General features: G+C 45.3%; 1 protein-coding gene across 6 annotated transcripts in view; it reads left to right on the top strand.

The window, feature by feature from the left end:
• The window catches only part of LOC141733142 (lethal(3)malignant brain tumor-like protein 3), a 52,094-nt gene extending 31,423 nt beyond the window's left edge, over positions 1 to 20,671 (top strand). For all 6 annotated transcript variants that reach the window (XM_074563068.1, XM_074563071.1, XM_074563069.1 and 3 more), the window contains 9 exons: positions 1,340 to 1,450; positions 2,641 to 2,755; positions 2,877 to 2,976; positions 3,798 to 3,977; positions 5,352 to 5,483; positions 5,868 to 5,929; positions 8,301 to 8,467; positions 12,985 to 13,047; positions 16,459 to 20,671. In XM_074563068.1, coding sequence (XP_074419169.1) covers positions 1,340 to 1,450; positions 2,641 to 2,755; positions 2,877 to 2,976; positions 3,798 to 3,977; positions 5,352 to 5,483; positions 5,868 to 5,929; positions 8,301 to 8,467; positions 12,985 to 13,047; positions 16,459 to 16,587 — 1,059 coding nt within the window. In that variant the 3' untranslated portion in view covers positions 16,588 to 20,671. The remainder of the gene's footprint in view (positions 1 to 1,339; positions 1,451 to 2,640; positions 2,756 to 2,876; positions 2,977 to 3,797; positions 3,978 to 5,351; positions 5,484 to 5,867; positions 5,930 to 8,300; positions 8,468 to 12,984; positions 13,048 to 16,458) is intronic.
• Positions 20,672 to 21,298: the final 627 nt, after the last annotated feature.

Genomic DNA, 21,298 nt, shown 5'->3' with positions numbered 1-21,298 from the left:
TCATCAGCATTGCTATTTCAGCCCCTTGTCTTGGGCTGTCAATTCAAAAACATTCAGAACCCAGTGCCAAAAAGGCAGCAACCCTTCACCAGGACTTAAACAAATAGCCGGGCGCATCTTCGGGGCAGGATTTTGTACTCAGGCTGCTTCCTCAAGGAAGCCAGACAAGGTTGGCTGGTTCAATAAGACGCTCTTAAAACTAAAAGCAGTTTGGCTTGTCTGGCTTCCAGTGCGGCGTGGGGCTGAAAGCCTGTGGATAAATGTCTGTGTCCAGGTGAAAAGACCAAAGAGAAACTTCAGGTTTGGAGTCTGTAATCCCCTTAGCTCAGAAGTGGGCCTCCTTCCCTGCCCCCAGCTGCTGGCAGGAAGAAGGGTAAGGAAGATGGTGAGAGGAGAGTGATTTTAATCATCTTTTCATTAACCTGATCTTGTTCAAAGACATGATTTATCATCTTTTGCTAAAATCCTGACCTTTGTGTGCAGAAGTGATGAAGGATGTGTTTGGAATGAGTACACGGTGCTCCGTAACCCCCTGCTGAGGGGGTCAGAGGAGGAATTTGCAGTCAGTCATTTAAAGATAAATGGAAAAAATGGTAAACGCTGTCTGTTACTTAGAGGTTTACTTCTGTGGGTGCTGCAAGGGACACACATCAGGTCAAAGGACATTCTGGAGTTTTTACAAAGTAGTTTGACTGCTGCAGTTTGAGAGAAAGGGTAAGTTGGCAACTGCAGGTGGGAGACTCCGGTGGCTGGAGCTGCTCTCAGGTGCCAGCACCACAGTTCTCCGCAGTCATCGTTAACAAGCAAATGCAGTTGTTGTCATAAGAAGTAGGTGGTAACCTGCCTAATGAAGGTAACTCTGTAATATCCTGATGCCAAGAAGGATGTCACTTTAGTGTAGTGAAGAGAGATGTCTGTGGTGGTGTGTCTGAGGTGTAAGAGAGTGGTGAACTGGCCACTCTCCTTGTCAGAAGTGAGATGGTCTCTCTGCTGTGTTTGGGAGTTTTGCTGTCACGCTGTGGAGTCTGTCTGTCGGTGGAGCGCGTGGTCTTTTTTCTGTTAGGGAAGTGCCTCTTGCCCTGGCTGTGAAATGCTCCTCTGCACTGAGAGAGCTCAGACTCCTCCTCAAGTAGCGTTGGGCTGCTGACAAACAGACAGCTTAATTCTCTAGGAAACTGTGATTTTAACCGCTGAAGCAGTTTGCCATGTGAGATCAGGGGCCAAAGCTGCAAAGGCATTTGAATGGTAGATGAAACCTTCAGCACATTTTATTCAGAGCAGGTGACTAGCTCTGAACGCCCAGACTTCTTAGCATTCTGCTTACAATCCTCTCTTACAGCGCCCTGCTCACGGATTCCAAGTTAATATGAAGTTAGAGGCTGTAGACAGAAGAAATCCCATCTTGATAAGAGTGGCAACAATAGTTGACAAAGACGACCATCGCATTAAGGTATGACCTTGCTTCAAAGTGCAGAGCCCTTGTGCTGAGCAATATAGTGATTGGCAGTACAGAAAAAACACCCATTCGGTACAAGGAGCAGCAAAGAAACGCCTTGCCGATGATCTAGCTTCAGGCCTGCCCAACTGGAAATGATTTCTGTTGTTTTGTCCTGTTGAAATCTGATGGAATTGCCTAGTATTGTTCGTTACTGTTTTAATGTAACTATTTTGAAATAACATTTGACAGCATGATTTTCCATCTCGTAGCGGTTTCTGTGCGATCTGTGCAAGTGAAGGCAGCATTAATGTTCTACTGGTGGGAAGCCACCTGACAATTTTCTTTTCCTAGCATGCTTAAAGGAAAACCCAAAGCAAGTTAAACCCTGGTATGTCTGGGAAGCGGCTTCATTCTTCAGTATGAATTTGTTACATAAATGGATTTTAACTAATTCTTTTCACGTAAATATATTGCCAGAAAAATCTGTTGTGTGTTGGCTTCTGAGAAATTACGTATGAGGAGCTAAAGTGGAGGCTGCAGTGATGGAGGCTCCTCAGCCACAGGTCCCCTTCCCGAAGGATGATTACATGCGCAGGAGTAGAGTTTGCTCTCCGTCAGCCATTTGATTCTCAGTTTCATCTCTGTGCTTGCAAGCAAAAGTCAATTTCTGCCACATAATACGCAGTTTGTACATCTGTTTGAAACTTTGCCACATAAACAACCCAGTAGCCTTTAAGCTGCAGTGATCCTTAGTCTCTGGTAACCTCACCTGGATCTGAGCTAACTATTACTAGTCCCTTTGCCCAGCAGAAGATTCTAGCTTATTCACTGCAAAACTCACTGAACTCGTTGGCTTTTATGGTGTTTTGGGATCCTCAGAAGACCAAACAATTAAATAAGCAGTTGTGTTTGCATAGATCTAGTCTTAGAGTATGGAGTGTGCTGGAGCACCCCGTAGTCTGTGCTTTCTTGCAGACGCTGTGGTTTGGCTGTGTCACGGGGGTCTGGTTGTTCTGTAAAACACAGATGCAGGGGACAGGAAAACAAACAGTTACGCTGAGCACAAAGGACGATTGTGCTTGACTGAAAGATTGAATGAATTGACCGGAGCTGAGCAAGGTGAAACAAAGGGGGAAGTTAAAATAAAAGCTGAGTCGTTGTCCTTAACTGTATCTCTCACTGAGACTGTGTGCTTCTTTTAGATACATTTTGATGGTTGGGACTGTAATTATGATTTCTGGGTCGATGCAGACAGCCCTGATGTTCATCCAGTAGGCTGGTGTGCGAAAACTGGACATGCTTTGCAAGTCCCTCTCGGTAAAGTAGATGACATCATATTGTTATGTTCAATGATTTTCCTAAGAGCAGTCTGCTCTTCAGATGCAGGGAGCATTTTACAAATCTGTTTAACTTTTTTTTGTTTTTTTCTTGTTACCAGGTGCTGTTGATCGAGTGGGAACAGTGGGACAAGCGTGTCCTACTCCAGGCTGCCACGGTATTGGTCATGTCAGGGGACCACGATATGGAACGCATTATACGTATGTAGATGAGATCTTCTTAGAAGGGTTCTGCCTGCCGGAGTCTGACTGCTGTCCGTAATCATAATGCAGCAACAAGCACCTGCACTGCACTGAAATTATCTCAGGGTGTTTATTCGGGAGCTAGTTAAAACTGCAATTGCAGCTCCCTCTTGTGTCTAAATGTGCTGTTTCATCATAAATTCTGTTTATACCAGTATAATCGTTACAACTGCAAAGCAATCCAACATAGATTAATTCACTCCAATTTCTACATTCCGGCTTTACTGAAGGGATTTTTTTTGTAGAATAAAATACCCAAAACCAGCATGCAAGGAGACAGTTAAAGAGGGAGAAAGTGTGGGTAGATTATTAAAGTATAAGAGTGAGGAGAGCTAGCTCATGTTTTGTGGTCTGGCTTTTGATTTCTTACATGCTCTTGGAAAAGGAAGGCTTTTCTCGATGAAACTGTTTTAAAGAGCAAGAAAATGATCTCAGATGGGAGGCCTGACGATCTAGTAGTATATAATGTGGTAAAGGGCTTTGAATTTTTCAGAGTGAAAGTTGCTTGTTCATGAAATACTGTTCAGACAAGCAGGTTACAGAGGAAGAACTCCTGCTCTCTAAGGCGACTCCTTAAAAACATGACTTTGGTTTCTAATTCAGCCATGTAGTCCCCTGCTTTCCCACACCTAAAACTGGGTAATAACATCTCCATGAGTGTTTCTGGCCTCACTTTTTCTGGGTTTGCTGATGGTCTGCCTGAGGCTGGTAAGACTGTATGACTTAAAAACATGCATCATTATCCCTCTCTCCTTTTTTTTTTTCCCTTTTTAACACAGGTTAGTTGGCTGCCCGTATTCTGATGTGAACCTCAACAGAGAAAACTTGTTACAGGACCGCCTGAGCGGGGAGAGACCTTCCCCTGGCAATAGCATGCAGAAAGCCAAGAGGCTGGAGACTCCTGCCCCATTTCTGCTGGGAGCAGGAGACTCTTCTCAGGAGGACTCTCCGCAATCCAGGTGAGCTGAACCTTTTTCTTAGGCAGGTACTGGGGAGCAAAACCATTTTACAAGGCTGAATAACACAGGAAGTGGCAGAGAAGCAGCAGAGCATTGAGTTCAGCTGTCTGTAATATTGACCCGTGCCCCAGACACTCTTAACACAGAGCAATGCACTTTTATACCCTCATATGCCTTAATAGGTTTCTTGATTCCTTAATCCTGCTGCTCTGGTCACATTCCAACAAAGGAAATTGCATTCTGTCTCCATAAATTTTTCCTTGCTGTTTCAATTTAAAATATATTCTTTTCCTTCGCTTCCTGTCCTAAAACTGTCAGGCAAGGTTATTTTGTACTATTAAACTGTAACTGCAATCCACCCCGGAGTCGGCTGCATTACACTGCTAGGCGTAATGACTGTATGCGTATCGCTTGGCAAACAAGTTGAGCTCCTTCAGATATTTTATTTTCTTACATGAAAATCTTGGAATTGAGTATCATTGAAGCAAACTGTGTATTAGAGTGCAGGAGGCAGTTAAAATGTGTCATGGGACAGACCTGGGTATGAGGACTTTTATTATTGTCATCTTTTAGTCTGTATGAATCCAGTCTCACTAGAGCAAACTCCAGCAATCCTTTTGGTCTTTGTTGTATATGAAAGCTTATATAGATTCTGAAGTTTGATTGTTTTGCTTAGATTTACAGCATTTTCAAGATGTATTTGGCCAGCAAAAGGGATACTTCTCTCCCCTCCCCGGCACACATGGCCAAAGTTTGCCTCCTCCCATCCCAGAAATGGGCAGTGGTCTCCATTTGCTCATCTCAACACCAGAATTGATTGCATTTCAATGGTACTGTTACCATAATGCTCTCTCAGGAGCTTTGGAATTCTCCCGGAATGAATGGCATTCTAAAATTGTAATACGTTTCTATTCTTCTAAGGATTTCATTTCCTGATAGTGGGAGGTCTGAATTCAGTATGCAGATCTGCTAACACCCTACAGCTTGTTCTTCCGTGGGTAACTGTGTAACTCAGTTTATGCATCAAACTCAGTCACAGAGACTCTTAAATGTTATCTGGAGGTATCAAGATTCAAAAATCCTAAATCTCTTGATTTCACCATAACACATGCTTCAGTGGGTTTCATGTAGCTGCTGGGATCAGAGCCTCAGTCCACAGGGGCTGATTTATTTCACATAATCTCTCTCAATCCGCACCAAAGAGTAAAAAAGCACTTTGTGCTGTGCCAGTAATGATGGTGGGGGAGAGGAAAGCTTCTGCCACTAGGTGGTAGTTGTTGCTCTCACTTGCCAGGAGCAGCCAGCTTTGCTCTCCTGCGGGAAAAGGGAACGGAGGATGACAGTTTAGCTACTATCATTTATCTGTCTTTCCAGAAAATCTGCACAAGACAGTGAAAAGTCGTGTCAAAGCAGTGTTCACAGTCTGTCGGAACAGTCTGAAAACAATCAAGAGAGAGACTGGGTAGAAAAGGATTCCTCTGCAAACATCAAAGCCAAACCAAAAAAGTAAATAAGATTTTTGTGATGTATTTTCATGCATTAACAGTTGTGTTTCTTGATGCTGCTGCTGTATCAGAAATACAGATGTAAATCATAACTTAGAAGAGCCCAGTTTGATTGGAGATTTGCAGCATGGGGTTTTAGAATGACATGGTAAATCTCCCTTCCTCACGTTATTTTGGGGCCTCTCTTTCCTGCAGTAAACTCAAATATGAGTTCTAGCCATGAACTCAATAGCACAGTCCTTAGCTTAGAGAGAGGTCGGGGACGGAGCAGTGCTATTGCTTATTTTAAGAGGGAAAAGTTTTGGGTTCCTATAAATCTCTATACAGCGAAGAAATTATATCAATTTCTGTACCTTTTGAAGTGTTTTGTAATTGATACTTTCAGGCTTGGGTGCTCACATGCCTACATAAAGTTCCAGCTGGTGAAGCAGGAAAGCAATGGGAAAGGTCGGTTAAATTTAATTTCTTTTTCTGTGTGCGTGCATAGATGTGCAATATACCACAATCATAAAGAGCATTTAAAACTCCACAGCTTTTTTGTCTTTGATTCCACAGTCAAGAGAAAACACACGCTGGAGGGGATGGTAATGGTAGTCTTTCTTCCTTTAAAATGAGGAGGAAGGGTAAAATTACGTAGGAGTGAAAGGTTTAATGCTTTGTAGAGTGAAGCCTCATATTTATTAACTGAGGAAACAAGCTTGCACCATCTCTTGTACCACTGCCTGCTCTTCTCAAGTGGCACAGGGTTTTTGTTCCCCAAGCAGTCGATGACCGTTCTGCTGACAGAGCCAGCAGAGGTGACAAGGGAGACCTAGTCAAAACCTGGCAGACAGTTTAATTTCCATCAGCTTCTTCCCTTAGGCCCCACTGGGTATTCAGAAACGTAGTTAGAATCATTTTGGGTGGTGACTTTTTTAAGATTCTCCTAAGGATGACAAAGAAGACAAAAAAATTAAATGGAAAAACAATGCCTTATTTTTTTTTCTGGTATGTGACAGGTTAACTTTTAAGAGGAGCTTTCTGGTATCACTTTAGCAAACCATATGCTTAACTTTCAGATTTACTATAAAAAGCCATTTCAGGGAACCGAGCTGACCAGGCTTTTAGGAGGATTTAACATGGTAATAAGTCTCCAATCAAAAATAGCTAAGCAGGCACAAACTGGGACAGGTGCCTAGCTTTTTTTTTTTTAAATACTCATTTTTACCTAGTGCTGACTTCTGCAGGCAGAGCTGGAGAAGTCTGCCAGCTGTGAGCTGCAGTGGCAGCTGGCAGGGAAAGCTGTCTGTTCTCCCTTCGCATTCACCTTCCACAGAGTGATGGAAATCAGTGGAGGGAAATTCTGCCATAATTCACTGACCTGTAGTTTCGCGATTACCCAGAGCTTTCATCCCGTCTACATTTAAACTATTAGAACACTGCTTCTTTCTCAAAGGGAAAGTAATTTGTTTAGGTCGGGGTTTGGATGCTTACCCACGAGGATTTGGGCTTAGTGAAGAAAAGGAGACAGCCCGTGATAGCGGCAGCGCCCACCCAGCAGGGACGTGGCAGTATGTAAACCTTGGGCAGGAGTAGGACCTCCTGCGGCAGGGCGGTGGGGAGGCAGGGGAGGAGGAGGTGACAGCCCTGTGCCCTGTTGTCACCAGGAGCATCACCTCCTGAACCGTGTACTTGTTAACTCAGGCTTGATTTTTTAAAATCCTCCCTCTTTGGTCTCAGTATTAAGAAGAGACACCTCTATTTGATGCTGTCCTACATGCTTTAGGAGGTAAGGTGACAGGGATGGGGACAGGGGAGTGACCTTTTGCTAGATTAGGCTCTACCTCCAGCGCTGCTTTCACTTCAGCTGGTGATGAGCAGGCAGATTACAGAAATTTGCTTTTTCTTTATAATACTGTTTTCTTTCGTGCTTTACACGTAGTGACAGGCACACCCCACGGATCTTTACACACCATCCTACCACCGACCGTCTGTGCTAACACTGAGCAAACCCAGCAGGGCGAGCGGCAGCCCTACGGGTGCTGGGCACGCCGAACCTTTCTGAAGGCAGGAATAAAACGGGGATTTTGTACGGTTGCCACGGGATGGCCGTGGGGCATCCTGCGCACCCTGCACACAGCCTGGCAGGGCTGGGGGGGGCAAGGGGACAGCACACCCCTGTAAACCAGAGGAATGTTTCCCATCTTGTTTCCATCCTCTGCTTTGCTTCCTGTTGTATAACCAGGCACGTCCCTGTAGGACCATGACTCTGCACTACTCGAGTGATCTCATTAGGGAGGGGTGATTTCTTCCTTTTTTTTTTGCCTTCTTTTTTAAAGCTTCTGTCACTTGACACATGAGGAAGGAGTTGATGTCTGGAGGTAACATGCAGCACTCCTGGCCTGGGAGTCTCCTGGGGAGGTGGTGAGCCCGGGCCATCAGCTGGCACACATAACACTCCTCGCAGGCTGGCTACAGCTGTCAGCTGGAACAATGCCATTAGTTTCCAGCCGAAGATGCTGTTACCAGAACTCCTCCACCTTGTCAATAACACGCTGCAAACATCTTCTCTGTTAGCAGCATGACGTCATTTTCCAGGGAAGAAGCTAACGATAAAGCCTTCAGCCTGGCAGTCTTATCTTATCTTTTTTTTTTTCTTTCTCCTTCTCGGGAGAGTGGGAAGAACGCCCTGAGAGCTCTGCGTGCCATGTGGTAGCCGTGCCTGGCTGCCTGCTTGCCCTGTCTTGCTTTCCTCTCCAGAGTGTCACCCTTCCTCCTCCTTTGTTGTACTTTCTCCTACTTGAAGCCTGGCTCTGAATTGACTTGTTTCCTTTTCCAGACCCTGATTTGGATCTCCAGCAGGCCCTCCACCAGTCCATCTTCATGCCTTCCCTGGCCTCCAGCCCGACCCACCGCCTCCATCTCTGCTGGGAGCAGCACTGCAGGCTCTTGCCAGAAGTCTCAGGCCTCACGGCCAAACATGTGGCCAAATGGACTGTGGAAGAGGTGAGTTCCCTGTTCCCTGTTCTGCTCTCTTGGGGTGCGGGAGTGACAGAGTGCTCTCTTCTGGAGTGCTAATTGGAAGACATCTTGATTTTCTTTCCTTTCCTAGGCAGTGCTCTTCTGTTTGCTTTGCATATGCCATAGCTGACTCAGCTGGAAGTTATACCCAAGTCCCTTTATACGAGAGAGGAAGGATCCCTATTAACCCTCAGGTGTCCCCGGCTTATTTCCCTGAATAGGATTCTCTCCCTTTCTTCGTTTGTTTATTTACCCCTTGATCTTTTAGTCCTCAGGCCTGAAACATGATTCTGACAGCAGATTCCGCTTCTCTCTGATCTCCCTCCTCCTTTCCTGTGCCTTCGCTGCTGATTCACTTTTACATTGCAGATAATTCCAAACTGCACTGTGCATGCCCACTCCTCCTGCGTTTCCCTGCCCAATTCCCCTGGAACAAAACTGCCCACAGCCTGACCTGATTTCTGACGGAGGGAGCTGGGGATATGTCTCTGCAGTCCTAGCTCTTGAGATGTCTCCTATAAATTAGGCGGTGTGTGAAAAAGCCGGTATCTTTTGTGTGCTGAGTAGTTGGTTTTTGCCTCAGTGCCTTGGGCATAAATAATATTTGTATCTCCACTCGGGAAGTGGTGACAATTTGGATCCTGGCGCTTAATCGCAGGCCATTTAATTCAAGAGAAATGTGCTGTAATGTTGTGCTTGCAAGGATGTAGGTAATCTGCAAAGCAGGAAAAAGGTGCCATTCTTCATGATGCATAGAGGATCTTCAGACACTTTTAGAAAGTGCATTTTCCCTAAGTGCCTCTTACATCAGATAAATCCCATCTTGACTTTGCTCTTCAGGCTGGAGGACTGCTGGGAGACTGGTGGGATTGCAGTGTCACAGGAGATGGGAACCACAGCAATTGTGGAGGGGGTGGAGCAATTAGTGTGGCTGTTTTAAAACTTGGTCCTTTTTTTTTGTTGTTGTGAGGGGTTTTTTTGTAATGAAAACGTGTTTGAATTAAATTCATAGCAAGGAGGAAATAATCTCTTTGAAAGATTTGCTGTTCGTATCCTTCTTTGGAGAAAGCTTCCAATGATTTTTCCAAAAGGTCTTTTAGGAAATCAATAAAGGCAGGAGCAGTTAATCCTCTGACATGGAAATCAGAATCTCTTTCTTTTGGATAAAACATGGAGGCTGGTTCATGGAAGAACAGAGTCAGGATACAAGCCAAATAAAATTTGTCCTTTGCAGTTGACCTTTAAAGCAACTGCCGGGTAAATTTAACTGGGATATTAGTTTGATAACGGATGAATGTAAGCAGGGGCTACAGCGCCTGAATGCAGGGCACTCTGGATATAGCGATTCAAAACCCAGAACACACGGAACTGTGCTCTGTGCTGCAGCCTGAAACAACTGAGGAGGTTTGGACTGCCAGTGGGAGTGTGAATGGCACATTAAAAAGATCAGTTGCAGCACCACAATGGACTGGCTAAAGTCATTACAGGTTTTGTCTTGAATTTCAGTAAAGTGGATCTGGTTTTGCAAATTATGTTCATCACAAATTCCCATAGGAATCAATTTGGCCTCTGTATGAGCACTTGCAGGATCAGCATGAGCAGTGAAATGTAGCCGCAGGTCTGGAAGATGAAAGCAGCAGGACTTTCTGTGTTTTAGTGAGTCCAAAGTAGATTTGATCCGTCGGCACTTGGGCTCCTAACATCTTCCTACAGGGCAAACATTTGCCTTTGGGTTGTGCTTTGAACTCTGCTGCACAAAGGAGGCCATTCTGCTGATCTGAAACAAGAGCAATGGGGGTGTAAAATTCTCCTTTGGTTTCAGACTGAAGAACTGTTTTTATTTTATAAAACCCACATTAAGGAAAAAAATGTTGCTTTGATTCTCTTGGTTGAGAACAGCTGAAATGGCAGAGCAGCAGCAGTATGTAGGGGCCCTCAAGCTAAGAAACTCTTGGTAACACTGAACAGTCAACAGGAGTAGTTACTTTAATGCAGCTTTGTTGTTTATTGAAAGCTTCCTGTCCTGTTTTCAGAGCACAGCTAGCAAAGGATATTGAATCAGAGAAGAACGTTAATATGCGCTAGAGTTGTATTGTTTGTTAGTTAATCCTGCATCAGATGCTAATACCTTGTGGGGGGACTGTCCTTGTGCTAATTGTTTGTGCGTTACGAAATCCCAGTTAAACCCAGCTCCTCTCTGCATGGTCTCACGAGGCGTTGTCAGTTCTGCTATAGCTTGATATTAAAGGGGTGCCGTAGGAGGCTCACCTTCCGCCTTTACCAACAAGGTACCAATACTGTGCAGATTTCAGTGTACCACACGCATCTGGGGTTGCGTCAGTACCTTCCATATGGGTTGTGTGGCGTTTCAAAGGTGTTCTCAGAATTACATAAAGCTCTTTTTTCAACCCCCTTCCCTTTACCAATATGCAGTCGTAGTGTGAGATGCTTCCACCAGATAGCTCTGTGAGCACCGAGGTTGTTACCAGCAGGAAGGGCAGGCAGGCGTTCCCCTCCTCAAAGGAAAAGCCCTGGACTGCCTGATCCCACTGTGCTCCTTACCTGTGCCATGCCTCTCCCACCCTCCAGCTTCTCGCTTTCCCTTGGCTCAGGGCTTCACTGCCACCCTTGTGGGGCTGTGTTGGTTTCCCATGGTGTTACTGTGTTTTGGCCTTGTGGTCCCGAGCCTCCCTTGTCCCTCAACTGCCACGTCTCTGGCTGGGGACTCTCTTCCCCCAGCAGCGATGGCCAGGCAGGTCACTGACTCGGTGGAACCCTGGGTCTGGCTCGCATCCTGGGCACCTTCTCCTGTATTCTCCTCTTGCATCCTCCATCCCTCTCTTTTCTCCATGTCTGGTAAACCCCAGGATTCCCGTTTGTTTAAAAGGCCGCTCTTGTGGAGCAGGGTGCGTGCAGTGTCCGTACAAATGACTTCTGGGACAGATCAAAGGCCCGTCACTCCGTGTCTGTGACAGTAGCCAGCAGCAATAGTGCAGGGAAGGACACGGGAGCAGAGGAAGCTCAGATCATTCCCCAGAGATTTTTTCCAGCCTCTCAATACCATAGACTTATTGTGTTGCCCCCAGGGGTCCAACTGTCTCTTAAATTCTGGAAGGTAACGAACCCTGCAGAAGGATTTTCATTTGTGTTTTATTTATAAGGGGAGGGGGGGGAGAATTCAAAAGGAAAGTAGTATTTTGTTATTTGTTTATAACAGGAGTTTGCACTTCTATAGAAAAAAATTTGGAGTCACTGCCTGATGGGGATGTGGATTTTAGGGGTTCCCTTTCAAATGGAGCTGTCGCTGCTTGCAGAAGATAAGGGCGAAACATGGGAGGATGCTCTGCTTTCAGGTTACCTAACAGAAACCAGGGGAGTCAGAGCCACTCACCAAAAGTCAGCCTCTGCCAGGGTAGAGCAAAACCCGAGGGCACACTGACAGCTCCCTTCCTGCGTGGTCGGAACTGGGGGAAGGGAATGAATATTAGTCAAGTGGTGGGATCCGCTGGAGATGCAGCAACATGTTTTAGGAGAGAATCTGACAATCCTGAGTTAAAGGGAAGCTTGTATTCGACAGTGGCCCCTCCTGTTTGTTTGTGTTCATGGAAGACATGTCACATCTGGAATAACTCAAATGAATATGCCTTATGAAACAGAGCTGTTCCTGCAAGGGAGCATCCAATTAGCATGAGATGTTTAATCTGATTATGCCTCAATATACAAATCTTCTATGAACCAGTGAAGCTACAGCTGGAGAAGACAATACATATTAAGTCACCCTCCACTGCATTCCGGACTGCTCCTCGCACTACTTAGTGTTATATAATGTAATCCAAGGGCTGCTTGCATGTCTCCGGGGAGATTATGCCAAATGGTAACAGATTTCCTGCTTAGAAAGGTTTTCCCTAATGTGAAACGTAAAATTAACTTTTACTCATTTAATCCTGTTGGTTCCACGGATGCTGTGCACCCACCATGGACTAGATAAAACCCAAACTCCTCTCCTTCCCAGCTCTTCTGCCTTCTGTCTGTTGGTAAACCAGCAGTACTCATTCAGTTGGTTTATGTTGTCTCTTAAAGGCATGTCATCATGGAAAACTGTCTAAATTCCTTTTTTATTTTAATTTCCAGCAATACCATAGAGAAAGCGGAGTTGTGGATGGGTTTAAAATAGAATAGCCGTATACGGCTTTTTATCTGTAAAAATATTGTTGGTATTTTATAAAAATGAGTGATGGAGGAACTGGACTTTTACAGAAAGATAAATGGTCAAAAGGCAATACGGAAAGTATCACAGGTAACCAGGATATGCTATGCAGGGGTATTGCAGCGACAACCCAGTAATGTTTTTCATATATACCCTTAGTTGATGGGAGAGTTGTAAGTATTAAAAGTTTTAAACATTCTTGCATATAGAACTCACATACAGAAATACGACCTTTTTGCTTGGTAATGCCCCATTTTAATTGTGGGTATTTCTCTTTTCCCAAATGTAATTCCAGGTGGTAAGCTTTATCCAGCGTTTACCTGGTTGCAAAGAACAAGCATCAGTGTTCAGGGAAGAGGTAAGTCAAGTCTGCCCAAACCCTGGGCTGTGCCGCTGGCGGGTCTGATGGCAGCGAGGTGGTTTTGTACCCCGTTACTCTGGAGTTAGAGTGCAGAGAGCACAGACATGCTCAGGCTTGTCGTTAAAGAGCCTGTGGCATTTAGGAGGCAGCTTCAGCATCAAGCTGAATTCCGGCATGGCTAATTGCTGCTAATTTCCCCTGCTTTAAATTTCCCCTGCAGTTCCAGTCACTGAGCTTATGCTTAACATCCTGTCTTGGACTATCGTGCAGTGGGTTTGGCATCGGTATAAAGATGTCCTGTTGGAATGGCGCAATGAAGATCTCATCTGCTCCCTCTAACGAGCACATATGCCTGCTTCTCGTGGTGAGGCTGGCAGTCCTAGGGTTTCCCAGGAATCGCTGGCTTCCCCCATGGGCTGAGGTGAGAGCAGGAAGGGAACATCTTGAACAAGCAGCGGCTGGGAAATCGGAGCATCTCCTGCGCGCAGTGTGTCCTCTCTTCGCTGCCACGTGCTGGGCTGGACTCTGTTCCCTGTTTGTGGTGCCTTTGCCGTGGCTTCTGAGAAACCGCAGCTAGCGCAGGATGTGGCTGTCCTCTTTCTTAGCACACTTCTTTGCACGGATCAGAGACGCTTAGGCTCTGTTGAGTGCTTTGGCTCCCAGTTACGCTGCAGGTATGACTTGGAGATTCTTTACGAGCCCCTGATAAATTTGCGCAGACCTCCCTCCCCTTCTGTCAGCACAGCTCTACCACTCTGATGGTAAGAGCTCGAGGGAAGAGGCTGTACCTTCTCTGTTCTGTGCAGCGCTGTGCACACCCTCTGTACCAAGGAAAAGCATTGCACATTGTAGCGACTGTAAAGGGCAGGTTTTTAATAGATGACTGCTCCCCAGAGCTGGCTTCCTTTCAGGATGAATCAGGCTGTAGTGCATTTTATGGGATTTATGTATCTGTATTTTGTTTTCCCTTGCTTTAAAAAACATGCACACACACACAAAATGTAAAGCAAAAGAAATGGAGGCTTGCAAAAAGCACTATTCACAACATAACAATATAGTGGAATACTTTTTAAATGAATATAGTGGGAATAATGAAATTTATTTGAATGAACCAGTCTTTCAGTGTAGGTGAGCGTAAAAGGTGTGTCCTGATTTCTGGTGAAGATGTATTCGCAGCTGAGTGTTTGGTAGGTAAGATGTAACTAGCAAATCTTCTGATGAATCCAATCATTCACAATGTATTTTATTTCTTCTAGCCATAATTTACATGGGTCCTGAACACAGCGACTGCTTTCTGGTTCGGAGAGCGGATAGCCATGTTCTATTTTAATACCTTACTTTCTGCAGCCTCCAAGTATGATTCCCTGTGCCACGTGAGAGGGGCTTGGCTTGTTTTTCAGGTTTATGCTCAAACCAAATTGTCAGTTTGAAATTAAAACCCTTTTAGCAGTTTGGCTTTGGCCAGAATTCAGGTGTGAGTGATGGGACTGCCGAATTCCACGCCGTGTTGTCCATTAGCTGTAATCAGGCCTTTGAGTGCTCTCCGTTTAGGATAAATAAACCCCTTGCAGACATCTCTTGGTGGGGGGGTGAAAGGGGTAAGTTGCTGCTTACGTTAGGAATGAAGGGAACAAATTGTGCACAGAATTTTAAAAACCGTCCAAATAAGATGGAACAAAGAAATGAATAATAACGCACAGGCATTGATACTGTGGCTTGTTTCTAGGTCCAGTTCAGGGAAGGTCTGTTTAAAATAAGCATCGTTGCGGCAGCGCAGTGAAAATGAAGCGGAGCAATAATATTGGACTCAAAAGCATTTTGAAACGTAGGGCTGTTTTCCAGCGGTTTTCTGCTACTCTTGACTCTATATTATTTAATTTAAGCAGCAGTCCATTTGTTTGAAGCTATTTTTAACATGTTCGTTGCAGTAGTGTAGACTCTAGGCAGCTTGCAGATAAGATTCCGGGACGCTGTGTGTCCATCTGTGGACTGGGAGCACTGCTGACATTTCCAGGAGGTTGAGTAACTTGCTGATGGTCTCTTGTGTGGTTAGAGAAGGGGAAACCAAATCTCCTGGCCCCCAGCTCTTTACTTTAATTACATGTTTGTCCAAGTTTATTCCATGTATCCTTTTCCACCAGTCCTTGACATCCAAAAAAGTTATAGTCAGGAAGACTACATAAATAGAAGAGTTGTTATTCTGGACGAGTTGAGTGTCGGGTGTTGTCTGCTGCACTGGTGAACATCAAGTAAGAGGATGAGATGCTGTCAGTCCCTGTAAATGGACTTTAATGGAATAATTTAGGGAGACACATATTGTTTGTCTGTATCCATTAATCTTTGGCTTCTTCCCTGCAGCATTTGGGGTTTGTATTAATTATATCTGTGTTGTCTCTGTGGATGTTCTTGTAAACCCAAGTAAATTTTTAACCTTTTCTTAAAATAATATGTTGCGATTTTACTCGCTGCTACCTAGAGCATCCTATATTTTAACAAGGTTGCGTGTTTTCTGCTTGCTTTGAATCTAATCGAATATCTCCTTGCTGATGGATTAGGAGAGTGTGTGTATAAATCCAGGCAGATTATATGTCTTTACTATGCCTTGTTTTATATGGCACATGAGTTGAATCTCTTTCACCATGTGCTAAGCAAGCACCGTTAGCGTCATAGAAAATGATTTCGCGATACCCTGTTGTTTCTCCTTTAAACAGAGACTTGTTGTCTGTGGGCATAGTGTGTCCTAGTTGTGAGAGTAGCCAGATGTTCCCATCTCAGGAATTTTGCTCACCTGTACGGTTTTTAGCAGAGCTGACAAGAAAAAAGCAGGAAAGAAAAAGGGGGTTTGGCTTTAAATTTTACCCTGAACAGCCTAACAGGGGTTGAAGGGTCTTTGCAGTGACAGTATGTAATGAATGCACTAGGAAATGGTGAATTTATATTTCTAATCGTTGTAGATCAGTGTAATATATTACTTCTTGGATAGCTGCCTCCTGAAAACTCGCATTTTGGATTTCCTTATCTAATTTCTGGCCACAGGTTGTGACTAGGCCATATGATTTTTGACAGTTGTTGGCTTTTTAGAGCAATTATAGTGAATATAAAGTCTAATGAACCAGCATCCTCCTCATGGTCTCTCCATAAGCCTTGCCCACACTAGGGCTTCTCTGTTTCTAGAAGAAGGGCTGCTGGACGAGGCCTGAGACCCTTGGAAAGGGCAGCATGGGTGGGGACCTCACCGGGGTGTGGGTGCCAGAACTAGGGAGAATTAAAAGGTTTCAGTCTTCGGAGCTGTGTTCATACTTTCCTTCCTCGGTTCAAAGTACGTTGTTTAATTGAACGACCAGAAGTGAGATTTCTGCCCATCTCTTGGTGGTAATCTTTATCTTCTGTTGTGTTTCCAACCTCTAGCAGATAGATGGTGAGGCCTTCCTGCTCCTGAACCAGAGCGACATAGTTAAAATACTCAGTATCAAGCTGGGTCCTGCCCTGAAGATCTACAACGCCATTCTCATGTTCAAGTCTGCAGAAGACAACTGAGAAGAGCCCTTTGGCAGAGCCCACGAGGAATCGACAGGAATAGATCTTCAACTGAGAGCGTTACGACGCGTCCAACAGGCAGATTAGGACTCGGATGTATTTTAAGTAGAATCATTAAAAATATTTTGAGGACATAAAAATCCTGCCACAGTCTGGAATATGGGGCAGCTTCACTTCCAAGAAGAGGATATTATTATATTTTGTTATTGAATTTGGTTTTGATATATCAATCTCTTTTTGAGATCTAGAAGAAACCTCCGGTTATAAGGGGAATCCAGGGTAACATTGGTGGAGCTGCAGTAGCACGAAGAAAGCCATGAGTAAAATGACTGCTGTGTCCGATGATAGTGCCTGAGACTGAGTTATCACCAGCATGTTTAATATATTCTGTATGTATAAAAACTGAGAAAAGAGAGTAAGAAAATAGGGAAAAGATGCACTTCAGAGCAACTCACCTGTATCCTTCAATGCTGTGACTCAAGAGCTGACCTTTTTGGGACTGATTTTTAAACTCCGGTTTCTCCTACTGATCCTAGTTGTTCTGATACCCTTGGCTACTGCGCTGCGTACACCACAGCAGAAAGGTAGCATGGGCACAGGGTTTCCATCAGTGATGACCTGCATCGTTTCTGGTAACGAGCAAAATGTTCTCATTCATGTCACCACACAGCGGGAAGCAAGCCCTGTGTAGATAGGCTTTGGGTAGGCAAAGATCTCTCATAAAGATGTCTCCCCCAGGAGGCAAAGATAAATATTCTAGCTGTAATTCTCCCGTCAGTGCTTTTGTGCAACTGCTGTCTGGACCTGGAACGTCTTATGGCAAAATGGCACAATGAGGAGCACTTGGGAATTTGATGGGTTCATTCTTGTCCTCTCCGTTGGCAGCCAAATGCTTGGAGTATGATTTGGAAACCCAGCAGTGGCCAGCGTATACGTACAGATGCAAACAGATTTCCTAGAAACAATTTGCTTTTATTTTTGAACAACTGAAACTCCTGAACGCTTAGTGCTTTAGCCTTTTCAGCCTCCGGGTGGACTTTGGTCTGTTCTACCAAAGAGTTGGTGTGCGGCAGCAGCAGGGTCCCGGCTCCTCTGCCTCTCTAGTGGCAGAGCACAGAGGGAAGTTTGACTGGAGGGGAATCGGGGTTTAAACAGACAGCGAAACGCGGTAAGAATTACTTCTCAAAAGGGAGAGCGTCAGGGAGGAAGCATAGCTTGTGGCTGTGTTCCTGTGCACGCAGCCTGTGCTCTCCTGGCGGGAGGGGAGCACGGGTATTGCCTGCTCTGCTCACAGTCGGAGAGAGCATAGTTTTATGAACGTGCACCGAAGACTGCGATGTCCTGGACGGGGGGATTTCCACATCATTACTCCCAGAGCCATCCTCTTACCATGGAAGCCCTGGGAGAAGTGGTTGTGCCTGACAGTGTGCTAGCTCCTGACTCTTCCTCCGGCCGCTCTCCCTGACAGATATTTGGCTGTTCCAGAGTTTAGCTAGAACCATCTTAGCTAGGGAAGCATTTTCACCCCTTCATTCAAAGCTGCCTGTGTGCATGAACCCCTGCGAGCACTCTAGGTGTGCGCACACGGTGTTGCCGAAGGCAGGCGGTGCCATCAGCCTCTGCCCAGGGTTGCATGAATTTCTTAGGGCATGGCATGATGAGATGTGAGCCATCCGTAGGCACCTCAGACTCCCTCCTGTACTCGTCACCTTTGTCACCAGTGTTGTTGCCTTAGTCCCAGCCCTGCAGCTTCTCCAAGAGCCGTCGGGAACTGAGAGTGAACGCGCTGTCCGTGACCATGCGGTGTTACAAGGAACATGCTTGGTCTTCCTTCCCTAACCACTCCTTGTCCTTTGTCCAACCTTCCAGCTGCTGAGAAGGTCCTTGTGACTTGCCTAAAGTAATAAGTTCCTTAAAGTTGTAAATAGAGCAGAATCTGCACTGCTGAAGCCGTTCAGTCCTGGATTAATACAAAGAGCAATTTGTCTCCATACTTTCTATTTTTGTATAAGATGTTAAGGAGTTTAAGCCTTCAACAGAGAAGACATAGGGGTGGTGGGATATTTAATAGCTGAAACATTAAATATCAGCCAGGCAACTGCAGGAGAGTAATTTAATGCAGTGTTAAGAACTAGACAAGATATGAATTTAATTTATTAAAATACATTTTTAGTATGATAACGAGGATATTCACCAAAGAGTCACATTCTTTTATCCCACTCTGCACGTCCCGCGTCAGTCTAAAGACTTGAATTGTAAGTGGCATGTCCTGGACGCTGACACAACTCGCCTCCTAGGCAAAGCAAAATTGTTTCCTGACAACTGGAGCAGAGGATCTGTAGCTGAACTGGTTTGTTCCTGCCTCTCCACCGACTTGCTAAATAACCCTGAGCTCTTCTTTGCTCCAGTTTCCCCCTCCGTGACACCCAGCCAGGTCGGGGTGAGGGCAATTTGGCCTTGTTCTTGTTTCCAGATTCCTGCCAGATTTTCTGTTTTACCTCCTTCCTTTGGGAGGCTGAGTTGGGGGACAGCAGATTGCCTCCAGCAATAAAACAAAATATAATATTGTTTTATCTCTTTCGCTATATATAGATAGAGGATGAAGAGAATCGGTGAAACAAGCAATGAGATTCTAGGCATTGAAATTATTCAAACAGAAGAGAAATCTTTAATCCTAGGAGCTTCCAAGCCAGCTGGATCAAAGACGAAAATGTGTACTTGGAGTTTGTTCAGTGACAGCAAGAGTAGTGCTTTCTGCAAGGAGGAAGGAGGAACCCTTTTAGGGATAGAAGGAGGAGGAATGTGCTTCTTGTGCCTTTTTCTGTAGTCCGATAATTGTCTTTGCAGAGCAAGCAAGAATGCGCACACATATATTACTGACTCCTTTTCCAAATATAGCTATATTCTAATAAAATCAAGCAACTTCACAATAACGCCAGGGCAAAAAGATTGCCAGTGTTCTTCACTGGCCGCGTTTGAAATTCCCTAATATTTACAAGACAGAAAAAACCCTAAACCGGCTCATCTTTTACCCCTGTCACTTAGGAATTCATTGGCCACTGATGCCGTTCCGCTCGCCTCGGGGAGCCCCGCTTTCCCGTGGGCCTCGGGGAGTCGTTTCTGCTGCCAGATTCTGCCTGCGCGGACCCAGCTCTGCCTCTTCCCCGGCCCGCTCGAGGCCCTCGTCGAGGCGAGGGGGCTGCGGATGCCTTTGATTCTCTAATGCCTTGTTGTCTAATTTGAAACATGCACTTTGAAGCAGAAAGCCAAAAGTTGTAGCTCTGTGGTGAAGGAAGATGAAACTGTTTAATGCCACCTGGATTTTGGAGGCTGGCGTTGTCTGCTAAATGTCAGCAGAAACCAGCAGTTGGCCCCACTGAACCCAGTAGTCGCTTAGAAATATAAATATATTCCTTAGAAGCAAGCCGGAGCTGTGACAACTTCCCGTGGGCCGGCAGTGCAATTGGGAAGTTTCAGTTCTCAATTAAAACGGATCTTATTCCCGGATATGTTTTTGTGCCTGTTACCCCTGCTTTTGAAATCCAAAGCAATCAAATTTTTCTCTTTTTTTTTTCTTTTTTTTTTTTTTCCTCGGTAGAGACTCCTGTTCAGATTTTTCCGTGCCGTCACCAACGATCATCCTTGTAATGCGGGAGCAGCAAATTTCTGCTCTGGGTAATGAATCGCATTAGAGTTGGAGGGAAACGTCTCCCCAACGCTGATAGCAAAACTCTACAACCAAAGGGAAAAAAAAAAAAAGCAAAAAACCCCAACATTCAGCCCAAGGGATAAGCTAGTTCAGCTGTAGAAGATTTCCTGCCTGCTACTTTCATGCCCTGCTTAGGGATTTATACCACAGAAAGCTTTAAAGTTTTTGACATCCTCTCCGTCATGTGATGAGCTAGCTTATTTTTGAAATTCCTCTTGACTTGAACTGGAAACACGTGCCGGGGAAGGGAGCGTGCGCCCCTGGGCTCGCTTCAGCCTCCGAAATGTTTGCCTCTTTTAAACCAAACAAATACTTGAGCTTTTTTGACACTAGCCATGACGTTGCACTCCACTGATGCTTTCTTCTGGAAATGTGAATAAAATTAATATAAAGTTGTAACCTGACTCGTTCTTCCCCTGTTCGGGTCCGAGCCTGGCACGTGCTGGCAGGGCTCGCCCCGGAGGGCTGTCAGCGGTGGGGGGGGTGGGCTGCTCGTCGCGGGGGTCCCCGGCTTTCTCCCCTTGTTTCCCTCCCCCTAAACCCGGTGATCAGAATGCAGGCAGCATTTTCATCTTCTATCTCTTTCGACAGGCGGAGCAAAGCCGTATATTTGAGCTCTCCTTGGTTTGTCCTCAGGACGGCGTTGGCCACCGAGGCTGTGCCTCGTCCCCCCCATTCCTCGCTGTCCTCTCCTGCTGACAGGATTTTAATCCCTGGTGGTTTCCCATTGCGGACCGTCCCAGGGCTCTGCTGTCTTCCTAAAGCCGCTTCCAAATTTGAGTGTTTAACTAAAACTAGCAAGAACTTGTTTTCAGTATGAATCGATGTTAAAACTCCGCATTTTGGGGGTCTTTGTGTCTGATTTACCTTAACGCCCTATTGGGCTTCTTCCCTGTGTGCCCCATAACGATTGTAATTAACTCACCTGGGCATTTGTTTCTGCTCTAATTGTAATCAGCTGATAAATTGCAAAGCACTCTGCAAGGTGCCCTCAGTTGGTTT

This window comes from Larus michahellis, chromosome 19, assembly GCF_964199755.1.
Source record: "Larus michahellis chromosome 19, bLarMic1.1, whole genome shotgun sequence".
NCBI lineage: Eukaryota > Metazoa > Chordata > Aves > Charadriiformes > Laridae > Larus > Larus michahellis.
Note: the sequence above shows the minus strand (reverse complement) of the source record. Positions and strands in the feature narration are given on the sequence as shown.